Source organism: Barbus barbus (assembly GCF_936440315.1).
Source record: "Barbus barbus genome assembly, chromosome: 46".
Taxonomy (NCBI): Eukaryota; Metazoa; Chordata; class Actinopteri; order Cypriniformes; family Cyprinidae; genus Barbus; species Barbus barbus.
In genome coordinates this window covers 6,818,411-6,844,109 of record NC_136724.1, presented here as the reverse complement: position 1 = coordinate 6,844,109, position 25,699 = coordinate 6,818,411, and the positions used below count along the sequence as shown (strand labels likewise).

The window sequence follows — 25,699 nt, the reverse complement described above, 5'->3', positions numbered from 1 at the left end:
GCTGCTTTTAGCATTGACTCCTAGTGCTGTCATGTTTCCAAGGAAACAGTTTCTCTTTGCCAATTAAAAAAAGTACCACAATCATATTATGTGCCAAGAATAAATATTGTTTTTCAGATAAATATAGAGAAAAGATGTTGTTTTTAGTTGTTACTTCTACAGTTATTCACCTTTCTTGAGAAGGAAAAAAAGACTCTTCAAACCAAGCATCAAGAATGACTTTGAAGAGTTTCTTTTCTTTACCTTCATGATATAGACATTTCTTACTCAGACATTTCTCATTTCTTGACAGGTTTTCTGAGATTTTCTGAACAGTATACTCCATACCTCGTCTTTTTGTGTTATTTTGTTATTTTCAGGCTGTGCATTGGATTCTTGACACACTGCTGGTATGAGGTTTGTGAACATGGGTGTTCGTGTTCGGCGGACTGCTGAACCAGCAGAACCAGAACCAGAACCTGAACCACAATCAAAACCAGAACATAAGCACCATCCTGCTCACCCAACTCATCACGACTATGAAAACATGAAGAACAAGTTCATGAATGAGCTGCAACACCTTCCATGTAAGTATCTACATTTGGCCATACATTAACATAAAAGAGTAAAGGTCATTGCACACCGAGTCAAAAATTTTCGGCCGAAATGTTGGCACGTTAAAAAATAAATACGACCTCACGTTGTTGTCAATCACATTTACACACTGCCTCCGAAACCTTTGTCCGTCATAAAAAAATTCAGATCAGGTTTGATTTTCTGCATTTTTCGCATCCGTAGGAAGCATTTTGATAGGAAAGGATGATGAATACAAAAAACCCCGAAAAAAAGCATATGAAGAGTTTGGACCGAAAAAAAAATCTAAAAATTGTTAATTAGTGTGGGGGGGGGAAGCACAAAAATAGCTAAATGAACAGAGTAGATGTAGATAAAACAATTTATTACATTTATAAATAATTCTGTTAAGTTCAACTAATTACTGTACACTTTATTTCATTAAAATACAGAATACACTGATTTTGTTGTGATTGTGTAAACTTACAGGACACATTATCATCATTTGCATTTGATGAGAAGTCAGATTACATAATTGGAGCACTTTGATTCATAGTTTTTGTTCAGCTTTACAGACGTTGGTGATTTCAAATTAAAAGTGCATTGGATTGATGTGACACAACACTAAGCGACTATTGTCCTGTGTGATTTATGTCCTGTACCTGTTTCCATGGAGACTAACCAGCCTTTTGTTCTCTATAGTGCCAATGTGGGCTGTAGGAGCCATCGTGCTGGTGGTTCTCACCCTTGTGGCTTGTTTTACATATTGCATGTTCAAGAAATGCTTTAGCAAGAAGAAGAAATCCAAGAAAGCTCGAGAGAGGAAGAGAGCAGGACGGAGAAAAAAGGAAGGGACTGAAGGAGAGGGTGACGGAGAACAGAAGGTGCAAAAAGAAATACACAAATACAACTTCAATTTTTTTATTTATTTTTTTCGCATCATGGTTTGCTATAAAAAAGGAAACACTTTACAATAAGGTTCCATTAACTTTAGTTAGTGCATTAACTAAAAAAAGTCAAACATTTGGGTTGCACTTTATTTTAAGGTGTCCTTGTTACAGTGTAATTATACAGTTAAAGGCAGGGTAAGCGATTTTTCAAAAAGTTTTAGAAAACTGAGTCGGGGGCCGAGTACCAAAACAAACTTGTAGCCAATCAGCAGTAAGGGGCGTGTCTACTCATGATATGGAGGAGAGAGCATTCAGTGAACAGCCGAGCCGAGCAACAGAAAGATAGAGATGTTGGATAAAAAACAAAAGAGGAAAACGTCTGCGGAACGATAAGGCAAGAAGTAGGATATTGGAGAGAACTCAAGGAGTGGAAGGCCTGCGAACGGACGCCGAGGTTCTTTGTTACTTCTTGATAGGTGACACCATGTCTACACCGGACTCGCCGCGATGCAACAGCTAAAGCTTACCTACGCTGGACACGTTTCAGGCATGAATGTAGTTGTTTAAAACTAAAATCTGCGGTTTATTTATAAAAACAGCGCCTATTTGAAAATGTGCTTCGCAGATTTTGGAGACGTGAGCTCCACGCAATCACCAGACGCTCAGTGCTCATGTATCTCCTCTCAGAGAGGAGCATAACCTCGGCTAGTCCTTCTGACATTTGCCGCTGGCTCTGATGTCTCTGTGGTGGTTAAACATAAGATATAATTCGTTTTGGGTAAATCTAACAGGTAATCTTTGGTCTTTATTCTGTTGTTCTATTAATATGTTAAAATGAAAATGAAAACAGGCAATGTTTGATATAATATTTTGTTTCATTGTAATGTATGTACGTTCCCTGAACTACATTTCTGCGGCTATTAATAGGCTATGTATAAATGAAAACAAAATGAGGCAGTGTGTGTTTGATATATTTAGTCTGTAAATACAGTCAAGTCAAGTCACCTTTATTTATATAGCTTTTAAAAATACAGATTGTGTCAAAGCACTTAACAGTATCAAATTGGAGGATAGAGTGTCAGTAATGTATAAAAATAAGATTAAACACTCAATTTTCAGTTAAAGGCATTTCATTATTGAATTCAGTGATGTCATTGTCTAGCTCAGTTTAGTTTAAATAGTATCTGTGAAATCAAATTGACGATAATCGCTAGAAATTAAGTGTCCCCAACTGAACAAGCCAGAGGCAACAGCGGCAAGGAACCACACCTCCCTCTGTGACAGAATGGAGAAAAAAAACCTTGGGAGAAACCAGGCTCAGTCGGGGGACCAGTTCTCCTCTGGCCAAGATATTATTGTTTATTTATTGTTTAATTATTGATTGAATTAAAATTTTAAATGTATAAATTTATTATTTCTTTTTTTATATTGTTGCAATTTCTAACAATAATAGTATTATGTAGTTAGGTATTTTATTATATTTTTAGTTATTTTGTTTTATTTTAATTTTTATTGTATTTTAGTCGAGGTCTTCACTGGGGATATGTAGGGTGTATGGGGACTCATGCAGGTGTCCCGGCCTCCGGCGACAATCAGGGCCGCAGACATCATCTCCCGGCGCCGATCCTCCATCTGATCCGGACACGGACTGAGAAACAGAATAAGAAAGAAACAGACAAATATTAGCGTAGATGCCATTCTTCTTACGATGTAACGAGTACATCATGTGTTATGAGAAGTGTTCCCGGTTCCGGTTGATCTAATTAATGCAGCCTAACAATCCTTTAACGGATTTGAATAATAGAAGTGTATTAGTGTGTTATGTGTAAGCCAGGTTAAAGAAATGTGTCTTTAATCTAGATTTAAACTGACAGAGTGTGTCTTTCTCCCAAACAGTGTTAGGTAGATTGTTCCAGAGTTTGGGTGCTAAATAGGAAAAGGATCTGCCGCCCGCAGTTGATTTTGATTATCAAACGGCCAGAGTTTTCAGAATGCAGCGAACGTGGAGGACTATAATGTGATAAGAGCTCGCTCAAGTACTGAGGAGCTAAGCCATTCAGGGCTTTATAAGTAATTAACAAGATTTTAGAATCTATACGATGTTTAATAGGGAGCCAGTGCAGTGTTGATAGAACCGGGCTAATATGGTCGTACTTCCTGGTTCTAGTAAGGACTCTAGCTGCTGCATCCAACTGTAGTTTGTTGATCAAGCCTTGAGGTCATAAATGCATGAATTAGTATTTCTGCATTTGACGTTGAGAGCATAGGTCGCAATTTAGATATGTTTTGAGATGGAAAAACACAGTTTTACAGATACTAGAAACATGGCGTTGAAATGAAAGATCGCTATCAAACAGCACACCTAGGTTCCTAACTGATGAAGAAAATTGACAGAGCAGCCGTCAAGTGTTAGATAGTGTTCTAGGTTATTACATGTGGGGTTTTTTTGAGGAAGATTGCAGCAGCCAAGGCGAGCTGACTGACGTTATCAAGTACACTGCTCTTTTTGCAGAATTACCTGACTTGCGTCGTTCCGTCCACGGGAGTTCACACTCCCGAGTCTAACTCGTGAAGTCCAAACTACCGAGGATGCAAGTCCGAAATTTGCATACTTGGTATTGAGAAACACGTGCAGACCTAACGTTAAGTCACCAGACTATTTGCCTAATCTTCTCTGTACTTTAGACAGCGATGGAAGCACAGACAGCAACAGGTCTAGGGGAAAAAAAGTTCCTGGGACATATTGTTCCAAGTAATTTCGGTGGAAAAGTGGCTTATGTTTCACAGAACTAATCGTTGCCTGGGTTGCTTAGGCTATGTGAGGCGAATCTATCAAAATAGGGGCAAGACCCTTTTGTGGTATAGGGGCGTGTTTGTTTTGGTGATTTCAAATATCAACATTGGCTTCCAGACATCACTTACCCTGCCTTTAAGTACAGAGTAACATTAATTATTAATAATTAATCAGGAATATTGAGTTAGAGTTACTTGAATGTAATAATGGATAATTAAATGTTATTATAATAGTAAGTATATGTAGCATGCATAACAAGGACACCTTAAAATAAAATGTAACCGACATCTGTAACTGTAATTATTATTTATTAATGTTATTAACTAAGATTAATATTTTTTATTTTATTTTTTTATTGTGGGTTCATGTTAACTAATGTAGTAACTAATGTTGAGCACTGAGGAAAGCATGGGCTGAAACGTCTGCACTGAATTTTTGCAGTGTGTGACCAAATTCAGCTACCTATTGGACTAAAAACTTTGTTCTTTTCGTTCTACGCACCTGAGAACTTTTTGTTTGTTCTGAGCACACACAATTCCTGCTTGATGTAACTGATGTTGAACAATGGAACCTTATTGTAAAGTGTTACAATACATAAAATAAAAACCTTTGTAGCTAAAATAAGGTTGAAACACAGCACAACGTCCTGTGTTTCAACCCTAAATTAATTTACATATTCCATGGACATACTGTATAAAATATGACTAATTATCTTTGCAGGAAGAGGGAGAAAAAAAGGAGGGAGAAATGCAAAAAGAGGAGCAAGAAAACCTTGGAAAACTGGAATTCTCTTTGGATTATAACTTCACTGATGCTCAGGTGCTTAATGTATTGAAATACTTGTTTAAAAAGTACAAGAGGTGTAATGATGTCATTGTAACAAGAAAATGGAGGGAACATGTCTAATTTTCTGTCAACAGCTGATAGTTGGAGTACTTCAGGCTCAAGATCTTCCTGCTATGGATATTGGCGGTACATCTGACCCATATGTGAAAGTTTACCTGCTTCCAGACAAGAAGAAGAAGTTTGAAACCAAAGTCCAGCGCAAAAACCTGTGCCCTGTGTTTAATGAGACCTTCATCTTCAAGGTTTTTCTTGTTCGATGTTTTTGTTTGTTTATGTACAAAGCCATGTTCTGACTTACATGATGAGTCATGTATGTGTTGCCATTAACATGTGGTCGTCCAGTATAATTTCTAACATTTTTATTGCCTGTAGTTTTGTCTTTTGAGTGTTCTGGCATCTGTTTAGTTCCACCTGTAGTTTGTTTGTCCATTTCTCTCTCTCTCTCAGGTTTTGTGTCAGGGTTTAGTCTCCTTGTGTGGCATCCTAAGTTCCCAGAAATCCCTGCTTCCCTACAATGGTTTTGTCATTCATTTTTTGATTGACACCTATCAAGGTATCACTGAGGTTATATACATTTTTGAAGGAATAGTTCACTTAAAAATGAACTAATATTTTCATTCTTATTATAATAATTCTAAATTATTTATCATCAGGCTGTTTCAAACCATGCAACTGTTCTTTACAAGAAAGAAAGAAACTGTAATTAAAAAAGGAAAAAATTCTCAGTAACACTTCATTTTAAGGTGTCCATAATACAGAGTAATTAATTAGTTAAGTACTTAGTAGTAGCCGTTGTATTTACATGAAACGAAGTTATGGAACATCCAGTACTTACAGTTTGTAATTATGTAGATGTAATAGGCAGATACTGTTACACATATGTAACAGACCGAGTCTGTTACACAGCTACTTATGTAACCAAAAGATTGTTACATATGTGTTGCAGACTTTATACAACGTAATTATAAATGTAAGAATACAGACCTAAGCTATTAAAATAAAGTGTATCAAGATTGTACTTGTGTACTTCATGTGTATCTATACTGTACACCTTATGCAACTGCACCTTAGTTAGATTTAACCCACCAATACACAGCTTAAATACATGTAATATCTTTCTAATAACATTAAAATTACGGAATATTACACAGGCATAAGCTACTTAAAATAAAGTGTATTAAGATTGTACTTAAGTGTACTAGTAGCTGTGTAACAGACTCGGTCTGTTACATATGTGTAACAGTAGCTGCCTATTACATCTACATAATTACAAACTGTAATTACAGGCTGTTCCGTAACTTAGTTACATGGTAAGTACATTTTGTTTCATGTAAGTACAACGGGTACTACTAAGTACTTAATTAGGTAATTGCTCTGTATTATGACACCTTAAAATAAAGTGTTACCAAATTATCATATACTGTAATGATCATGTCTGTCACACGCTCAGCATAGACTGCCTTTTTATGGAAAAGAGCATCATAAACATTATGCAATTTTGAAACAACATAAAGGTGACTAAATAATGGCAAAATACCAGTACATTGTTGAATGAGTTATTCCTTTAATGACCTGTAACTGGAAGCATTTGTTCTCTTTTGGCCTTGTCTGCATTTTAGAAAAGACATCTCAATGTTTTAACACTGGAAAGCTGCTTTACACAAAATGCCAATACACTAATTTTTGCTTATTTGTTTCTCTCACATTTTCTTTGTTCCTGCCTCTTATCATGCATTATAGATTCCCTATGCTGAATTGGGTGGTAAAACTCTGGTGCTTCAGGTGTTTGATTTTGATCGGTTTGGTAAACATGATGTGATTGGCCAGATAACGATTCCTATGAACTGTGTGGATCTCGGACAACCGCTGCATGAATGGAGGGATCTCGAAAGCGGAGATAAAGAGGAGGTACATTTTATTTTCTGTTAATATTTGTATTAGCATGACTGGCTTAATTTCTCTGGTATGCCATCATTAATTCCTGACATTTTAAAATTTAATATTTTATATTTGGTCCTGTGATCAGTCTTTCTTTCTCTTCAACAGGAGAAACTTGGAGACATTTGTATTTCTCTGCGTTATGTGCCCACTGCTGGTAAACTCACCGTCAACATAATGGAGGCCAAAAATCTAAAAAAAATGGATGTTGGTGGTTTATCAGGTACAACTCAAAAGTGAATGTAAATATTTCAATTACATTTAATAATTTTGATGCCTTTTTTCTAAAATGTGGAAAATACTAATAATTGAGAATGTGCAGGTGTGTTCCAACTGACTGAATAATAAATTAAATGCATTTACAGTTTGGGTCACACTTTATATTTGGTGGCCTTAACTACGGTGTACTTACATCAAAAATAAGTACAATGTACATATTGTGTTCATATTGTATTGTAAAACACTATTGCTGCTATTGAGGTGGGATATGGGTAATGTAAGGGACAGGTTTGGTGGTATGGGTAGGTTTAAGGGTGGGTTAAGGTATAAGGGATGGGTCAACAGTGTAAATATAAATGTAATTACAGAAATTAATTGCAGATGTAATTACATATAGGAATTTTAAAAAAATATATAAGTACAATGTAAAACCATGTACACAATAAGTGCATTGTACCATATGATTAATTTAAATGTAAGTGCACAATAGTTAAGGCCATCTAATATAAAGTGGGACCACAGTTTGCTATATGCTCTCTTCTAATTTTCTTTCCACTTGCGATTTTTCATTTCAACCACTTCCTGTGTCAGATCCGTTTGTGAAGATTGTGTTACAGCATAACGGAAAGCGTCTGAAGAAGAAGAAAACTACAGTTAAAAAGAACACACTGAACCCATACTTTAACGAGAGCTTCAGCTTTGAGGTCCCATTTGAACAAATTCAGGTGATGTGCGATCATTCTTACTTCTGATAGCCTGTATTGTGTCTATTATTGCACATGTACATGTCTAAAGTCCAAACCCACTCTATCCTAATGCAGAAAGTCCAGCTCCTCATTACTGTGTATGACTACGACAAGCTGGGAAGCAACGACCCTATTGGCAAAACCTTTATTGGTTATGGCGCCACAGGTGTCGGCTTACGCCATTGGTCGGATATGCTGGCCAATCCCAGACGTCCAGTGGCCCAGTGGCACACGCTTCAACCGGAGGAAGAGGTGGAAGCAGCTTTGAAAGCGCCACATCGCTAAACATCGTCATGGTAACAAGTGGGTAATATACCCAGAGTATGCATCACATCCAGGGCAACAGTGAATCATCCACCTACTGAGCAACTTAGTGAATGGCATTGATAGGCACTGCATGCACCAGCTTTACTAGCATGACTGGTGATCTTTACAGTTTATGTTTCGTGGAAGCTTAGCATTGCTGAGTTATAGTTTCACTCATATTGTTTTCTCTCCCGAGGTTATTTTGTGATATGTGAAGATCGTCTTGATTTGTTATGAGTCGTATTACTAAATGCATGTTTTTATGTTTGGAATAGATGTGTTTTCTTTATGGTAGCTGTCACTCTGCATGGTTTTGTAAGTTATTTTTGTGTTAAAGATGTGATGATGAATTGTTGCTAATTTTGGTGAGAGTTAAACCAGTACAGTATGTCAGCGTTTTTTGGCAAATATAAAATGAGATAATTCAAATCTTCTCTTCTGCATTTAATTAATAGCTATGCAAAATGACAACAGTTAAAATGGTTAGATTGCTATTGTCAAAAAAGTATACATTTATTTTGTTCCACTTTTGTACTCCTAGTGCTAAAATCACATTGTGTTTGAAAACGCAAATCAAATTAAACAGATGTATAATTTGTTTCTTGTGTGTGCTCTATTTAACCACATTTTAATGCCAAGGACCCTCGTGAGGCACCGCCTTTCTAAAAAACAAAGCCATAAGCAGCTATATGTTTTTTCATGTAAACAATATGATATTATGAATATAAGTTGTTGCATAATTTGCTTGCTTTTCTATTGCATATTATAAGCGTGTCTGTAAATATGCAGTAAATACAGCAATACAGTGTAAAAATAATACATACATTTTGAACAGATAAACAGCACTCATGTAGTGTGAAGCATCATTGCTTTTATTAACACATTAGTGGTTAAGACTGTGACATTACAAGAGAATAATCATATGCATCATCAGCTACACAAGCAAAAATAAAACAAACAAAAAAGAAACTATGATTAAAGCAGAGTAAAAGTTTTGCAAGATTACGCAATTGCTGAAATGATACTATCTGAGCATTGAGGAGAATGAAATTAACATATCTGAGAAATGTTTGTGCTATAAGTGATAGCAGTGTTTCATTATCATATGTGTTTCATTTAAGATTTGAGGTGCTGATGACATTCGCTGTAGCTTTTTGCTGCTCATACCTGTTTCGCTTTAACTTTGTAACTTTTGTGCTCTTAGGTCAATAAATGAGGCTAACTCATTGGCCCATTACAACATAACCACACATGTCCACCAGGGGACGTGCAAATGTTACACAAACAGTCATTTTAAGCTGGTAAAGAGCACTGATGCCTATGTTGAGCAAGCCTGCAGTGCCATTCTGAAGATCATTTTATAGACATGCTTATTTTTATCGTCTGTTTTGATAGTTTCCAGTAAAAATCATGCAAAAGGACAAAAACGTAGTCACATAATCATTTCCGATGTTTAAATGTGGTTTCTTATTTCTAATACTATTTACTATTTATGTAATTTATCACATTGAGACCAAAAATAATCGGTGTAACAGTTTGACTTTGACAGAAATGTAACATTATTCATGAAACTAAGATATATAAAAGATATATAAAACTGAGCACTCAGAAGCAATACTTCAGGTTTTCTTATCTTGGTTTGAACAGTCTGTAGCTCTACATGTGAGACTAGATTAAGAAGGAAAATAACTGGTCTCACTTTATACACTGTTAACTGTAACCCAACCCTTACTCAACCTATCCACAGCCCAAACTCATGAGCAGTAAATGTGGTTACACAGTAGATCAAGACAATGTCTTGTAGGTACTGAATGTATTGAAGGCCACCTAATATAAAGTGTGGCCAAATAATCTTCTAGAACAAAAGAACTGCCTGTCCAACAAGTCTGTTGTTCATTTGATCAAGCCATCTGTCTGTTATCCGTTTCATAGAGTTGCAACTTTATGTTCATCCTGTCCATCTAGCACAATAATGTTCCCAGATACCATGTTGCATCTTATTGATTGGCACGCTTAGTCTTACCGAACAAGATTCACTCAAGGAACTAAGTTACTTGAACGAGTACAGTAAATCTCTCACTCGCACATACGTTAGGTGAATAGAGTCACCCTATATTTGAAACATTCTGCTGATAGAAAAGATGCAAATACACACATGCAAAAAGACACATTCACATTCTCCTGCAGAATCCAATATCTGGACTGGCAGTACAGCACACATGCTCAGGGCGCCTACACACTAGAGGTTATGCTATGTCAGAGAATTCTGCGAACACTTTAATGTAGAGAAAAATATACAGGATTTGGTGAAACTGATGTTCTGATAAGTAACCAAAACCTCTTTAGGCATCAGTTCATTGATTAGTATCTCAGAGAGTTGAGCTTTCAGAAATCAAATTTGCTGTATTGGCATTTGCTATCAAACTGAGCCTTCCATACTGTCCTACCAATCAAATGTTCTGTTACAAGCTTCTCTAATGTGTAAGCACCCAAACACACACACGAACACTAATCGCTATCTCTGTCATGGTCTTCCACTAACACCAGCTCTTCTCCCCTCTCCAGTAGCACTCTCATCTCAGGGCTATCTTCTGTCTCGTCGTCTTCCTCCACCATCTCGCCACCTTCCATCTCTAGCTCCTCATCATCTATTCCCTCCATCACTGCATTCTCCACCTCCTCTGCATCCCCACCGACTTCCACCATCTCGGTTCCCTGGATTTCCACTTCTCCTTCACGGATCTTTTTCACATGGAAGGTGAACGGCGGAACCTTGTAGACAGACGTTTTGGAGCGAGCATAGATGGCGTGGTCAGGAGTGAAAGACTTTACCATCTTCTTCTGCGAGGACTTGAGCTTCTCTTTGCGCTCAGGGTTCACAGACATCCGATTGCCGAGTTTGCCCATCTTTTTCTCTATGTTGTGACGTGTTTTCTCCAGGTTCTCCCTGGTCTTCTGTTTGGTCTTCTCAAGATTTTCCTTGGTCTTCAGCCTGGTTTTTTCCAAGTTCTCTTTGGTCTTCATGCGAGTTTTCTCCAAGTTCTCTTTGGTCTTCTGTTTGGTCTTCTCATAATTTTCCTTGGTCTTTTGCTTGGTTTTCTCCATTTTGTTCTTGGAGAAAGCAGTTTTGATGTTCTGGACGCGTTGCAGGCTGCTTCGTTTGATGCGCTCTGCTCGAGACTCCTCAATGGTCTCCTCGAGCTCCACCTCCTCTTCATCAGAGGACAGGTCCAGATTGACTTTCTCTTTGTCTTCTCCTCCTTCCTCTGCTGCTGCTTTGTGTTCACCTTCAGCATCTCCTTCCACAGCCTCTGGAAACTTCATGGACTTGGCCACACTGACTTTTGAAGGTATTTTCACTTCATCCTGCAGAGAGACACCAAAATAATCATGTAATTCACAGCGATGAAGGCAAGCTGATACACATTCCTCAAAACATTTGTAAATTGGCTTGCTTTCTTTATCTAGATAAAAAAAGGAGAAAATCTGTGGTGGGTCCCTTTTACTCAGGCTATAACTTAACAAAAAGCCCAACTACCGTCTACTGTACCAGCATGCTACTATTATGCAAGAACCACACATACTTTCTGCTGAAAATGTCATCTATTTTGTCCATGGTTGTATCTCTCTTTAATGAAATGAGAAATTAATAAGCCTCCTCTGCCAAAAGCGTGTAACAGATCTCCTCTAGCAGAACTAAGCACTGCCAAAACAATCAATGTCCTGTCTTTATTTATCCCATTTAATGGCCCTATTGTTCAGTCTCCGTGCTAACATTAATGGTGACCTTACACACATTCACAAAAACACACCCATCCACATGCTGAAATCACAAAAAGACCATTATTAGAGCATTTGATTCCACTGGGGTTGCTGATATGATTTTATTATGCACTTATAGGGTTTGTATCATTTAAAAGGTCATTCTAAGAGTTACCTTCTGTATCATTAATACCAACTTCAGCAGGGAATTCCTGAGGCAAATCTTTACTATTTGTAATGTCAAACAAGCATGTGCATATGAAAGCGTTATCTTAAATGAATTCTAACAAAGGTTAACAAGTGGAGAACATGCACGACTCACAGCCAGAGCTGTTCCTCTTATGTTCCTCATCAGAGTTTTTGTTTTCTTTCTTTTGTTGTTCTTCCATTCTTTCTTCGCCCTTCCCTTCCCTTCCGACCTGTCTCCCACCCACCCTCCTGCCCGACCCTAATTCCCAGCATTCCATCCTGCGAAGCCCCTCGTTCCCAAGCACACTCTTTTTCTACAGCACAATGCTCTGACTTGTTTGTAAAGGAGACATATTTTCCATCAGTGTGATACATTGAGTCATCCCGTTTTGCTCTGTTAATGTATCTGCCAACATTCCCAGGCCAAACCAACAAATATATGAATGTCTTTTCCCCTGCATCAAGCTGGGACAAATGATCCACACAGGGAAAACAACAAACAAGCAAACAAAGTGTGGGTAAGCTTGTGCTGCTGCTGGAGGTGTTTATATTTGCATGAATCTTATACCTCCAAACTCACATAAAAACAGACATATCATACTGAGACACAGTGTCTTCATTCATTCTATACTACACATGGGGACAGACGTATTTTGAATTAATATATTATGTCATAATATTTGGGTTGTTTCATGAGGATGATGAATGCCTGACTTATCAGTTTAGTTTACTTTGTGTCAAATAGAGAGAGAAGTAGAGTAAACCAAATTTTAAGACCAACAAGAGGTTTGTCAATGTCAAAGTTGGAATATTTGCACCCAAATGTACTTTTGTGGCTGCTCCCTCTACAGGTTAGTGAAATTTCACAGTCAAAAAAAGCCCAGTATGAACATGAACGAAATCTGCCTCTGAAATCTTTCACAAAACTCGTGATTGCACAGATTTCTACAGAAATGGCAGGACTTCACCCACAAAATTTTGCCGGGCACAAGAACTAAGTTTGTCAAGCTTTGTCAGCTTTTCACATGTATCAAATAAAACAGGGAGAGAGGTCATGTTTTAGGTTTGATTCGAATCCAGGTCCCAGCAAAAACAATAGCTTCTTATGATACGAAGAACAATGCACTACCCTAATAAATTTTTGTGTAATGAACTTGAAGCTAATGTTAACATGCTAACATAAACAGTACAGAGAAAACTGTGGCATCAAGTCACACAAAAGAAAGGACTAGTACAAAATAAAGTACTTCGCTGTAGTAACGTGTCATTTCAAAAGGTTCAAATATGACGTCAGACACGATGAAGTTCAGAATATTAGAAGGGCATCTAATCTAAGGCACTAAAGACCCAAAGGTCAGAAGGTCTCTCATTTTGAGTAAACAACATTCTCTAAAAGCAGCTGTAATGGAGGAACAGCAATATGGAAAACATGTTAGAGGAAGTCAGGCAGTTACCTAGGTGAGCCCACATCCCAAAGTGCCTCTCTCAAGTTAATGTTGCATTGTTCTGCCGAGTAGAGAGGAAGGGAAACACGCACTCCACCATTAGAAACTATTGGAAACTGTGAGTAAACGTGTGTATGAGGGGAACGATAAGAGCTGGGGAGTTACATTTCACATTCCCCCCAAAAAATCTCTTTGAACTTGTTCCCTTTTGAAAGGTTAGATCCTCTCAAACCATGAGACAGAAATCCCTTTATATATTTATTATGCACTGAACAGTCCATATTTAGTATATCTGTGTAAAATGCATGACGCATTTGCTGCTTGCACTATGGATAGGAGGAAGGCTGCCTTCTTCTTCTACTATATAGGGGAGAAATAAAAATCAATTAACTTTATAACTAACAATAAATGGTTTACTAACATTTGCGCTCATCAGATTACTGTTTTTTGCATCATTATTTAACACCCCAAAAAAAGCATGTGGATTGCGCTGATCATTATGGAAATATGTTCTTTAATGTGCGTATTGTTAATAAATTTTCCCCTCCCATTGGTGCTTTTATGGAATGTACATGTCCTTAACACATATCATTTAAGCAAGAGAAGAGAAGAGAAGAGAAGAGAAGAGAAGAGAAGAGAAGAGAAGAGAAGAGAAGAGAAGAGAAGAGAAGAGAAGAGAAGAGAAGAGAAGAGAGTTACCAAGTAATCCCACCATCTAATTCCAGCTGCTTCACTCATTGCACACACGCACACAACACAATTGTCTTGGAAATAAGCAACGTACAGTATATCAGTGCAGCAACCCCTTCTTTCTTCTCAAACACAAGGTGTTCTGCACGTACACACACATACCCACATAAGTATGTATGAGTCGCTTACAGAGAGCTGAGACCATATCACAGACAGCTTGACTTTTCCATGAGCCAACCACACAAGCATGGAGGGCCGAGGGCTACAGAAATTGACATAATATATGAGCACATGAACAGAAGAGTTGTTTGTGTGTCTTGTGAGACAGTTAATGGGTGTGTGTGTGTGTTTGTCACAGCGTGTATAAACACAATCTGATACAACAAGAGCTCTTTTGACTGTGTTTGTCACATGGTGTGAGGTTTGGTTAACTGTCTGTCTGTCTGTCTCTCTTGTGTGTTTGCAGGTAGGTTTGTCATATGCTGATATCAGATGGCTTCAACCCCAGCTGGTCAGCAGAAACGTCCTTTCTTTTATGCTTTCATTCATCCGTCCTTCTCTTTTGCAGACAGTATCTGTCATTTTTTAGATGAAAACTGTCTTCATTATGTCTTCAAATGTTTCATTATGGTTCCCCAAAAATGAAAATTTGGTCATTACTTATTTAACTTCATGTCCTTCCAAACCATCATATGCTGCAAAACAGATTTTTTTAAGAACTTGGTTCTCAAGTTCACTGAGTTTAGCCTTAAAATTAGATTAGTGAATCCATTATTCTTTTAAGGTGGTTTGGAATGAATAATTTATTCATAAATTAAGACTTGATTCTCGAGTTCAGCTGACTGACTCATTGATTGTATAAATTTCAGTCTATTTCTCACACAGTTGCCATCATATGGATTCAGAAGATTTAGAATATAGCACAGAAGCCGTATGGACTGCATACACTCTTAAAACAACGATGCCATAGAAGAACTATTTTGGATTTCCAAAAGAGCCTTTCAGTGACTAGAAAAAAATAAATAATAAAAAGGACATTTTAATTATGTAAAGAAGGGCCTTTAGTGCAATGGACAGGTTCCATAGACTTTAAAGATTCTTCATTGAACCATAGATGCCAATAAAGAACCTTTACTTTTAAGAGTGTATGTGCTTATTTTTTTTTAATGATGAATAGTCATTGCATGGCAAAGAACATATTGGTTGTGTTTATTGACTGAATTCTCATTTTTTGGGTGAACTGATCCTCATTAGAACAAAAAAGTATGCTGAAAATGTTTTCTACATGTCAGCAGACTGATAAATGAAAACACTGTGTGTGGATGGCGAAATATTTCCACTGCCTCACAGAAGCGTCTCTCTTCAGTCACATGTGAAGAGCTCTTTCACATCTGCCTGCCTCCAGCCTGCCGTGTCTCCATGGCGATGAGGGATTCCCTACCAAAACACCCTCCGCCCCACCTTTCCATTCAAAGCCAGCCACCACACCTACAAACTCAGAGCAGAGGGAAAATGAGTGGGAGTGGGGTTTTCCCAAGAATATAGCACTGGATGTGTGGAAGGGAATCCTCCGGACATGTTGCATAACTTCATCAAGGCAGGAAATGGAAACGTGGAACACAAGCATAGTACGTGTGGAATGTGTATGTGGAGCACAAAGGGCTTTGGTAAGATTCTGTTTCACACAAACCAAGAAACTTAAGCACACACTAAAAGAGGCATATCTTTAGCAGAAAGACAAAATAAACATTAACAGTTTCCTTTGTGTCGTATTCATATCAGAGCTCACAAATATCATACAGGTTATTTAATTCTGCTCCTGGTGGTCCATCTCCTTGCAGCGTTTATCTCCATTCTTCTCCAACAAATATGGCAGGAAGTTTCTAGTAATCCTAAAGACCTGATTAATAGGTTCAGAGGTTTAATTAGGGTTGGAGCTAGGATTTTAACCATCCTTCTGTCCTAACGGTCCCTTTTCACATACTGTGATTACATCTTTCCACAGTTATTAACATTGTAAATCCAGCAAAATTGTTATACTTTTTTGGTAACACTTCAGTATAGGGACCAGTTCTCACTATTAACTAGTTGCTTATTAGAATGCCTATTATTAACATATTGGCTGTTTATAAAGCACATATTCTGCATGACCAAATTCTACATCCCTAATTCTATACCTAAATTGAACAACTACCTTACTAACTATAAATAAGTAGCAAATTAGGAGTTTGTTGACGCAAAATACATAGTTAATGGTTTGTTAATAGAGAGAATTAGACCTAAAGTGTGACCACTTTTTTTAATAATAAAAAAAATAATGCCATCAGAGTCTGAACTATCCATTCCTTTATAATGATAATCCTTTCTTATTATATTAATGGAGGAATAGAAAGAGAAAGAAAATATTTGTGTGCACGGACTCTAGGGAAAGAAGTCTTTTCTTTTCAGCTGTTCTTTTGCGGAGTTATTTTTTTATACTTTAATGTTTCAAAGGGAGGGAGGGAGAGAGAGAGAGAGAGAGAGAGAGAGAGAGAGATTTGACTATATAAAGTGATGGTATGCTAGCTTTCCCTGCAGGGAATATTGTTTGAAGAATCAGAGGCTGTTGTTGAGATAGAGAGAGCTGGAGTTTCAACACCAAATTAAATTCTTTGATGTCATAAACACTGAGTGTTTCCATGGCAACATGCACAACAGTATCCTCATGGTGACCGTCGAGACAACTGTGGCAATTGTGTGCTTAGCAACTGTTGCTTGAAGATTCCCATCCATGTGGAGTTCAGTGTAAACTTTAGAATCACTCATGCTATAAAATGGCAGATCTTGGCCGGATTCCATTAGAACACGCTGCTCTGAGAAAGTGAACGTTGGCATAGAGCATCTGGAACTCACAAAGCAATTCTTTATTTCTATATTCATCAACAACAGACTGTTCAAAAATGTTTCCTAAAGGTTTCTGGCATAACACGTGGAGCAACTCGCGTGTTCGTTGCCATGTTAAGTTTTATAAGCAAACTTATTCCAGTCTGTGGCAAACTGAAACCCTTTTCTAAGTCTGACGTGTTCCCATATGCAGTACAGTAAAGAATATTTAGCTTGTTATTCAGAACATGTAGTTACTATCGGCCTGTTCTGCCCACTGATTTAGAGCTCTGCCCGGCACCACAATCATGGTTGCCATGGTGCTGCTGAGTTACTCTTTCCAATAACAATGGAGGAGAGAGGTTTGTGTTTACACAGAGATTTATGACTGCGTGGAACATCAGCACATCCTCTCTGTACAGCTGTAGTAATGTACTAAACGCTCCCTGCAGCAAAAGAAATACTGATTCATACTTTTTCTTATTTTTATTTTTTTTACTTTTGCACCAAATGCTGACACAATCCCAGAATCCCTGAATACAATAAATACAAATGCTTTGAAATTTCAAACACTGGAGGTTTATCTTTGTAAAATACTATTGGCAAACAATAATACATATCCAATCATCAATATTTCTTTTGTCAAAAATAGGAAATGCCAAATGGTTTACAGCTGATTTACAATGCAAAGTGTGATGCATATAACTTTATCAACCATTGCAACAATCTGTCTAGTTTGGGAGTGACACCTGTATTCTGCAAACACACAGAATTCATTTTAGGGGATTCTCTCATGCATTTTTTATTTATTTTTTTTAACTCACAAAATGTGGCATTGTATATCTTCTTAAGTCCACTAATGGCCAAGAATGAATCTTTGCTGTCTTTCTCCTATTGTTTTTGTTACTGTAAATACAAACGGGATAGTTTCTTGTATAATAAAGAAGAATGCTTCCTCTGTGTAGGCCCACTGTAACCATAATTCATCTTAGAAAAGAACCACTGGTGGGAGTAACTACTAAAGTTAATGGTTCCAAAAAGGTCATAAATGAACCATTTGGGTTCCCTGAACCTTTCAAGGAACAGTTAAAAGAACAATTTGTTCTTAGTATGAAGAGATAACCTGAAGAACCTTTTTTACTTTGAAGAAACTTTTGTACGATGGAAACAAAATCTTCATGGAACCATGCGTAAACGTACCTAGACCTAAATGTAGCAACGTTAATAAAGTTACTAAATTTATTTTTCAGTACAGTAACAGCATTTTCAATAGGTATTGGTAATATCATATTTAAACTATAATACATTTTCATTTGCAATTCATATGCAATCAGGTGTCAGAAATCATTACAGTTTGCACAAAGTATTTTTTTCAGTAATAAGTACTCTTTTTAAAATATGCTTTTAAAGTATGTGTACTTCTCAAAGGTTATATATGTATGTGTGTGTACACACATGTAAAAATTGTATCTTGTAAAACTAAGGGTAGCTAAAGTGTAGCCGAACTGCTTCAAAACTAGCTTGTAGCTCATACAGTTTCAGAAACACTTACCCAACACTGAACAATTGTGAAGAGGAAATATGGAGGGTAGACGATCAAGTGCAAACAAGATAAAGCCTCTGCCAAACTGAGAAACATGGGCCATAAGCCAGAGTCATGCTGCTATGCCTCATGCCCGCCTGAAGATTAACTGCACAGAAACAAGTCAAAAAGACACACAGCACTGGGCCGTGCCAGTAGTGGATATATTCTGCTGTTGCCTTCGGCTGAACATGAGGCTTTCTGAGCATCTGATCCAGATCAATTATAACCTAGCCTCGTCCATGAGCCCTCTCCCCCTCATAATCAAACAACTATGCAGCAGATCCTATTTATAGCAACCACTAGTGCCTTCCCTTCCCTTCTCACATATGCGTGTGTGTGTGTGTGTGTGCTTTAGGAGCCCAGATGGCTTTCTATTCTCATAACTTCACCCTGCACACATCTGTCTGATTCACACAATTTTCCTCTAATTCTCTTCTTTTCCTGGTCTCATGTGCTGCTTCTCTCTCTTTGGTCAGCGGAGGAAGCCCCTGCCTCGTTCATATTGCTTCCAAAGTGACATAAGACAAATGGGCTTTTCTACATGACGTAGACAACAGAAGTATTTCTGTGACTTTGCCATATATGGTCTACCAGTGTTAGGGCCAGATAAAATACATTAGTTATCAACTTACTCCACTATGTGATTGGTGTTAATTATATAAATTACATGATACAGTTAAGCATCCCAGTCTCTGAAAGGTGGACACGATTCAAGTTTTCCTTCTAATTTATAGCCTTTTTCATTGTATTTCTCACTGATCTCTGCTTGCTTGAAATATCCAGTCTCTATGATACCAAAATGTTTTAAACCATTGCTATGCATCCAGGTTGAGAATTTCTGAACTTAATCAAAATAAAAAAGATCTGAGCTCAGGTTAAAGTTTTTAGAGCTCATGAATAGCTTTTGACTATCGGCAAGACAAATGGTCCATATTTAAGCCTATTCTTAACAAGAACCACTCACTTATACAGGAAGAGACTGAAACTAACCAACCAGTTCAGTGGATGTACATGACTGAAATTGGATCCAACCCTTAAAGCAAAGCGGAAAGGTGTGCTAAAAGATCTCTTTTATGCACTGCCTGCCTTAAACAGTACTCTTGAATATGTTTTAATGATGCAAAGATTTAATGGCGCAATAAGCCATTTCTATAAGCATTTAAAGCATCAGGCAGAAAGGCAGAATGACCTGAAGCTTGAATATAATAAAATAGAGAATCAGAAAATCAGATTATCTGTTTTGTTTTGTTTGTTGTTGATCAATTTATGGAGTTTAAGGTTAATCTACAATAATATTATTCTTGCTTGTATTCTTTTTCTTTTTTTTTTAAATGATTAATATGTTTTATTATATATTGTAAATTAGGATATTTGTTTCATTTTCATGTTTAATATGAAATTAATTAGCTTGCATACCTTTGCCTTCTTTAAAGGCAAAACAAACTGCTCACAAAACAGCTATCAGTAACAGTCGCCTCAAATGCATTCAAGAGTTTGAGGAGAAGCTCAGGCCAATGAGCCATCAGGATTTTGGAGGCAAGGAGTATCAGGGTGTGAAAGGTACTGGCAGGTTTATAAATGCATGATATACTGGGAGGGTGGAACGGAGTGGTTGCAAAATGGAATGAGAAGCAAAAGAGCTGGATGGAGACAGGGGAGTAAGGATGCCTGAAGTATGAATCAGCACGGTAAATATGAGCTCCACTTTGTTAACACACCACACCCTACCACACAACCCTCCTCTCTCACTCCCTTTCCTGCTTTCACTGAATAGAAGAGGAATAATAACTGGAATGCACCTCTATATCCATGCCTAGAGGGCCCAAGAAGCAACAATAAATGCTATTAACATTTCTACAATGGGATAAACTAAAAATTTCAATATCATGTTTCATTCAGAAATCTGTCCTGTTAAGTAAAATGGGTTTGGAAGCCCTGTTACGTAAGGTGTAAATACTTAAAAGTTGCCAAATCTTAAATATCATGACAAATTAATGCATGATATTTTTTATCGTTAACACATCGCACACAGCTGCAATGTTTTAACGGGTGCCAACTGATCTGAAATACATTTTGTCCCACTCAAATGAATATCCAACAGATAATGAAAAGAGAGAATGAAGGTGATAAAAATATGTCAAAAGCATGTTAGCATGAGATAGAGAGAAGCAGAGAGAGAGAGTTGTAGCAGCAGCAGATGGCAGGATGAATGTTGATGATGATATAGAGGGGTCAGAAAGGCAAAGAGTCAGCAGTACTAACTGGTAACACCCCCGGGCAGCTAGTTTCTAAAAGGCCTCCAATTATGATTCCTATCAGCTAGAAAGGGAAAACACTAAAATCTTGATTGTGTTTAAAAAATTCAAACCAGCAATAAAGCGTGACAATAGTATCACAAACTGAGCTTTAGTGCAAATTTGCAATATTGACCATCTCCACCATTACGGTCTCTGATGAAGTCTAACTACATTGCATTATGACTTCCAGTAGCTCACCTAGTAACTTCCACACTGCTTGACAAGCCCCTCAACAATAGTCCCTGCTGTATGAAAACTGTTATTCTTTTCATTCGGAACAGAAGAGCTCAGTGGGGTGAGGAGAGAGGCGTCTTCTTTGGGCAGGGACACAAACTCATGACCCTAGAGTGTCTGTCAGACACGCGTTTTACAAATTATGAAACATGGAACATTGGCCTACTGTGCTGAAGGAGACAAATGATTTGAATGCTCTTTGTCCTATTAAACATTTCAAAACACCCACGAAGCATGCAAATCAGAAGTGTATGTAATTATCTAATTGGTTGGATTTGAATGCCATTGGTGAAAAGACTTGGCTCTGATGAGTTCAGTACTCATGTATTAGGCCTGAAACAAATGCTATGCAAGTGTGTGAATGTAAAAACTTCTACAGTAACTACTAAAGCTTGATTTCACATGACCAGAGCTCAATTCACACAAGCATTCACAGCATTACTACAAAGGGTGCTATAGATGTTTTCCAATTTTCCAAAGCAACTTCAAAGAATTGGTGGTGATTACTGTGTTGACGCCTCACGTCGCCTGCATCCTGGCAAACAAAAAAAAGTTGTGCTTAAACACACCACAAAGACTACAGCCAATGGCCAACTAGCATTTACATTCTGCACCTGCACGAAACGAGATAACTCTCCATACCAGCAGGTGGCAGTAGTCTTTTCATCTCGTGCATTGATTTGCAAAGCACAACACCAAATCAGAACAATCTAGGCGTTTCTCAATGTCAAGGAAGGATCCTCGGAAGCCAGAATTTCGAGGATGCTACGTCATCGACATCCGTCGAAGGACTGTTCCAATGTCGAGGATCCTCGGAATTTCAACCAAGGACTGAGTCCTTCGTTCGAAAAATATCCCATACACAGGAAAGGATGCATAAGTGTAGCCTTCGCGCTCTTCGCGCGCTAAAATCACCCACAATCCTATGCGCGCAGCTTTGCTATCTTTCTCAAAAATTAAAAATGTTGCACGTTAGCGGAGTCGGAGCGCCAACGGGGCAATATGCGTTCAAATGTAAGTATATTTACAAATTACAAATTACTTAAAAAACATTTTTGTATTAAAAAGTATTACTACCGTATTGATATTATAAATTCTAGAAATTACGTTATTGATAGCTAACTGAACCGGACTAACTTAGTTAAATTGTCCAGAGTAAAAGCGGACCGTTTCACTGACGTAATGACGCAATAACGTGCACTTGCTAGCCTGTTCCATTTACGTGTTCTCCGAATGCTTAAGAGGAGCCTCGCCTAGCCTCTGAAGGAAGTGACTTGGAAGGACCAGTCCTGCCAAGGACGTATCCTTGACATTGAGAAACACCTTCTGTATCACCAATGGGCTTCGCTGCCAATTCAACATGCTCAATCAGCCAAAAAGCCACCAATAGGGGTCATACTGGTGCCAATTGTGCGGAACACACTGCAAAAAATAGGCCAACAGACAATCACAACAGCCCGACATTGCCTGATATCAACTACTCTTTAAATAAACTATACTCTTATAACGGAAGAACTAGTCACTTGAAGTTTTACCAGTTTGTGTTATACATTTTTTGAAAGATATATATATATAGCTTTATGTCTGTGCAATAATCTATACTCATTAATTTTGGATGGACAGAATGCGAATCACAAAAGCTACATGTATTCGCTGATATATTTTTCTGTTTTTTAATCAACACTACTCGACAAGTAAAAAACAAAACCACCAGTGATTAGTTGTTTGCATGTCAGTCAGACAGTTTCTAACTGGGCAGTTCTTGGCCAAAAAAAATAAATAAATAAAATATGTAATAGGCTACAACTGGTGACGTAGAAAGTCTGGCAACTCAAGACAAGTTATTGTCAAGAATGCACGTTGTATAATGGGATGCTTGCAATGCATTGACCAAGTATTCACATCTGTATTTGCATACTCAACTATGTTTCTGACCTTATCATTTAGAACCACCTAATTTAAAGAAAAAGCTGAGATAATAAGTAGATTTGAATGAAAAGAGTGGAATTTGAGCTTCCCAAACTTGCAAAATAATAACAGGGTGGAATTGTGATGGAGCCTCCCTCGCTGATGAGCGAAGGAAGGATGTTCGGAAGAGTAATTAATGAATTGTGTGTGCGTGGGGTGGGCAGCTCCAGCCTCTTCTGACTCACTGTGTGGAAACTCTGAATGTTCTTGCGCCACTGTGCAAAGCTGCAAGCTATTACACATTGCATTATACAGCCAAAAAAAAAAAAAAAAAACTCTAACTACAGACAGCCTGTCTGAGTAACTCTCTCTGACTATTTTTGCATGAAGCTACCCTTTTTCTTGCGTGTCCCACTACCCTCTACTCTGTCCTTACCCTCTGTTCATGTTCTTACATTCCCTCCATTCCCAAACCACTCCCACCCTTTTAAAATAGTCTCTGTATTTTGCTTGTGGTATTTTCCATCTATGAGAAAAAGAAAGAAACCTTCTCTACATTAATCCAGCATGACTGCCATGTAGGACAGAGAATGCATGTAAAAGCATGTCAGTGTTCGTTTATTCTGTGACCATCAAACAGAATCCTGCTTTTTAAGGCAGCAGGTAGCCCAGCTGAGGCGACTTCAGTATTTTGATTTATGCATTGCATTGTGTTGAAGGAAATGTCTGTAAACTTATGTGTGATATTTTGAACTCAAATTTCTTTTTGTTAAATTTTGCACTTGAAAATTGTGCTTTGATGCTTTGTTATGTAATTCAGTGACATTCAATTTTAAGTAAGGAATCACCTTTAAGAGCCACTATACATGCTTATATTTATTAATTGTAAAATGTAAAATAATGCAAAAAAGATCTGCACACTGTTATTCTGCCTTTAGAAAAGTTAAAAATGTCAATGTTTCGGTCAAAGACCTTCATCAGGCGTACATTATCTTTTTCTAAATAAAGGCAGAATAACAGTCTGCAGATCTTTTTTGTATGATTTGATGTATTTTTTTATCTTGCATCTGGCCAAGACGCTTTGGATGAGCATACTTTGACTTTTTTTTAATGGCGATCATTTTTACCAAGGCCACACCCTACCAACTATGACTGTGACGTGATGCACCCTGCAGATTGTATATTGCACTCATTGTGCAAATCACCTTCACAAAACACATTCTTTTACAAAATACCTTTGTAATTTATGAAAGGAAAGAGAAAACAAACAAGATCTCTTTGCAATACCGCAAACGTTTCTTCTGGAGCCAATTACAATAAATGGAGAGCATATGGAAATTGTTGCTTTGTTTTCATCTAATCTTGGGTTTGAGAAGATATCTCAAACTTTGCTCCGATTTACCAAGAAACTGAAATCTGCAGTCAGAAGTGAAGTCATTGTGTTCTTATCAAGTTCCTCCAAGATCTGAGCTATTCTCTCTATATAGTACATTCATTTTATGGATCTATACTTTTACTGCATGTCAAAAGTTGTCTCAGTTGTATCCATCTTTCAAGAATTTCAAGAGAAACAGCTGAGACAAAGTTAATATTTCAATTAAATGTAACCTAGCTATGAGACCTGATCAACCTCTAAGCAATCCTAACACTCCTCACCTGGTAGATCATGACTTTGAAGTTTCTTCTCTTCAGAAGTTCGTTCTCGTTGCTCTCCAGGCGTTTGATCTGCCCGGCCTGTTTTTCCAGGTTCCCTCGCACCGTCTTCACATTCACACTGACTTTCTGCACCTTCTCCAGCATCTTATTGACCGTGTTGGCTGTGGTGGTGTGGCTCTTGGACAGTTTGGTGAGTTCCCCCTGGATGCCTGTCACTGATCTCTCCATCTCCCGCTGACGGGCTTCCAGCCCGGACTGAGTCTGCTGGATCTGGTCCACGGCCCCGATGATTTTGTCCAGCAGCGCCAGGACCATGACTCCATTCATCTCACCTTTGTCTCCCTCACCTGCCTCTTCTTTCTCATTTGCAGCTTTTGCTTTGTTCTCGACGATGGCTTCATCTTCATCATCAGAGACTGGGAGGTTGATTTCATCTTCTGAGATCTCAGTAAGAGATTTGTGCGGGTCAGACACCTCCAGGTGCAGATGGCTGCCTTCAAACACTTCCATGTTTAAAAGCTTGAAAAATGTGATAAAATAGTGAAAGGATACAAGCAGTGAAAAGTTCTGTGTCCTTACTCGCCTTTCTTTCTGCTCTCAGGATTCCCCTTTAGAGTTCACCTAACTGTTCCCTCCTCTGTCACACTCACCACATCTGCTCTCCTCTCTCTCTCTCTTTCTCTCTCTCTGAGTGTGTTTGGGATCTGGCCAGAGCAGCGGAGGCTGGCAAGCAGGCTGTGGACGGTCTGTACTGCATGAGCGCTGGGTCGTGAATGCCCC

General features: G+C 38.0%; 2 protein-coding genes across 2 annotated transcripts; one reads left to right on the top strand and one right to left on the bottom strand.

The window, feature by feature from the left end:
* Positions 1-391: 391 nt before the first annotated feature.
* LOC306865283 (synaptotagmin-2-like) lies at positions 392-8,889 on the top strand (the record flags this gene model as incomplete). Its single annotated transcript, XM_079409813.1, has 8 exons — positions 392-566; positions 1,255-1,436; positions 4,957-5,055; positions 5,157-5,324; positions 6,823-6,990; positions 7,129-7,243; positions 7,831-7,964; positions 8,061-8,889. 8 exons carry the CDS (start codon positions 392-394, stop codon positions 8,268-8,270), a joined length of 1,251 nt encoding a protein of 416 aa, XP_079265939.1. The 3' UTR covers positions 8,271-8,889.
* LOC306865282 (caveolae-associated protein 1-like) lies at positions 7,095-25,699 on the bottom strand. Its single transcript, XM_079409812.1, has 2 exons — positions 24,920-25,699; positions 7,095-11,657 (listed from the first exon to the last, which is right to left on the bottom strand). The coding sequence occupies exons 1-2, from the start codon at positions 25,427-25,429 to the stop codon at positions 10,800-10,802; spliced, it is 1,368 nt and encodes a 455-aa protein (XP_079265938.1). The 5' UTR covers positions 25,430-25,699; the 3' UTR covers positions 7,095-10,799.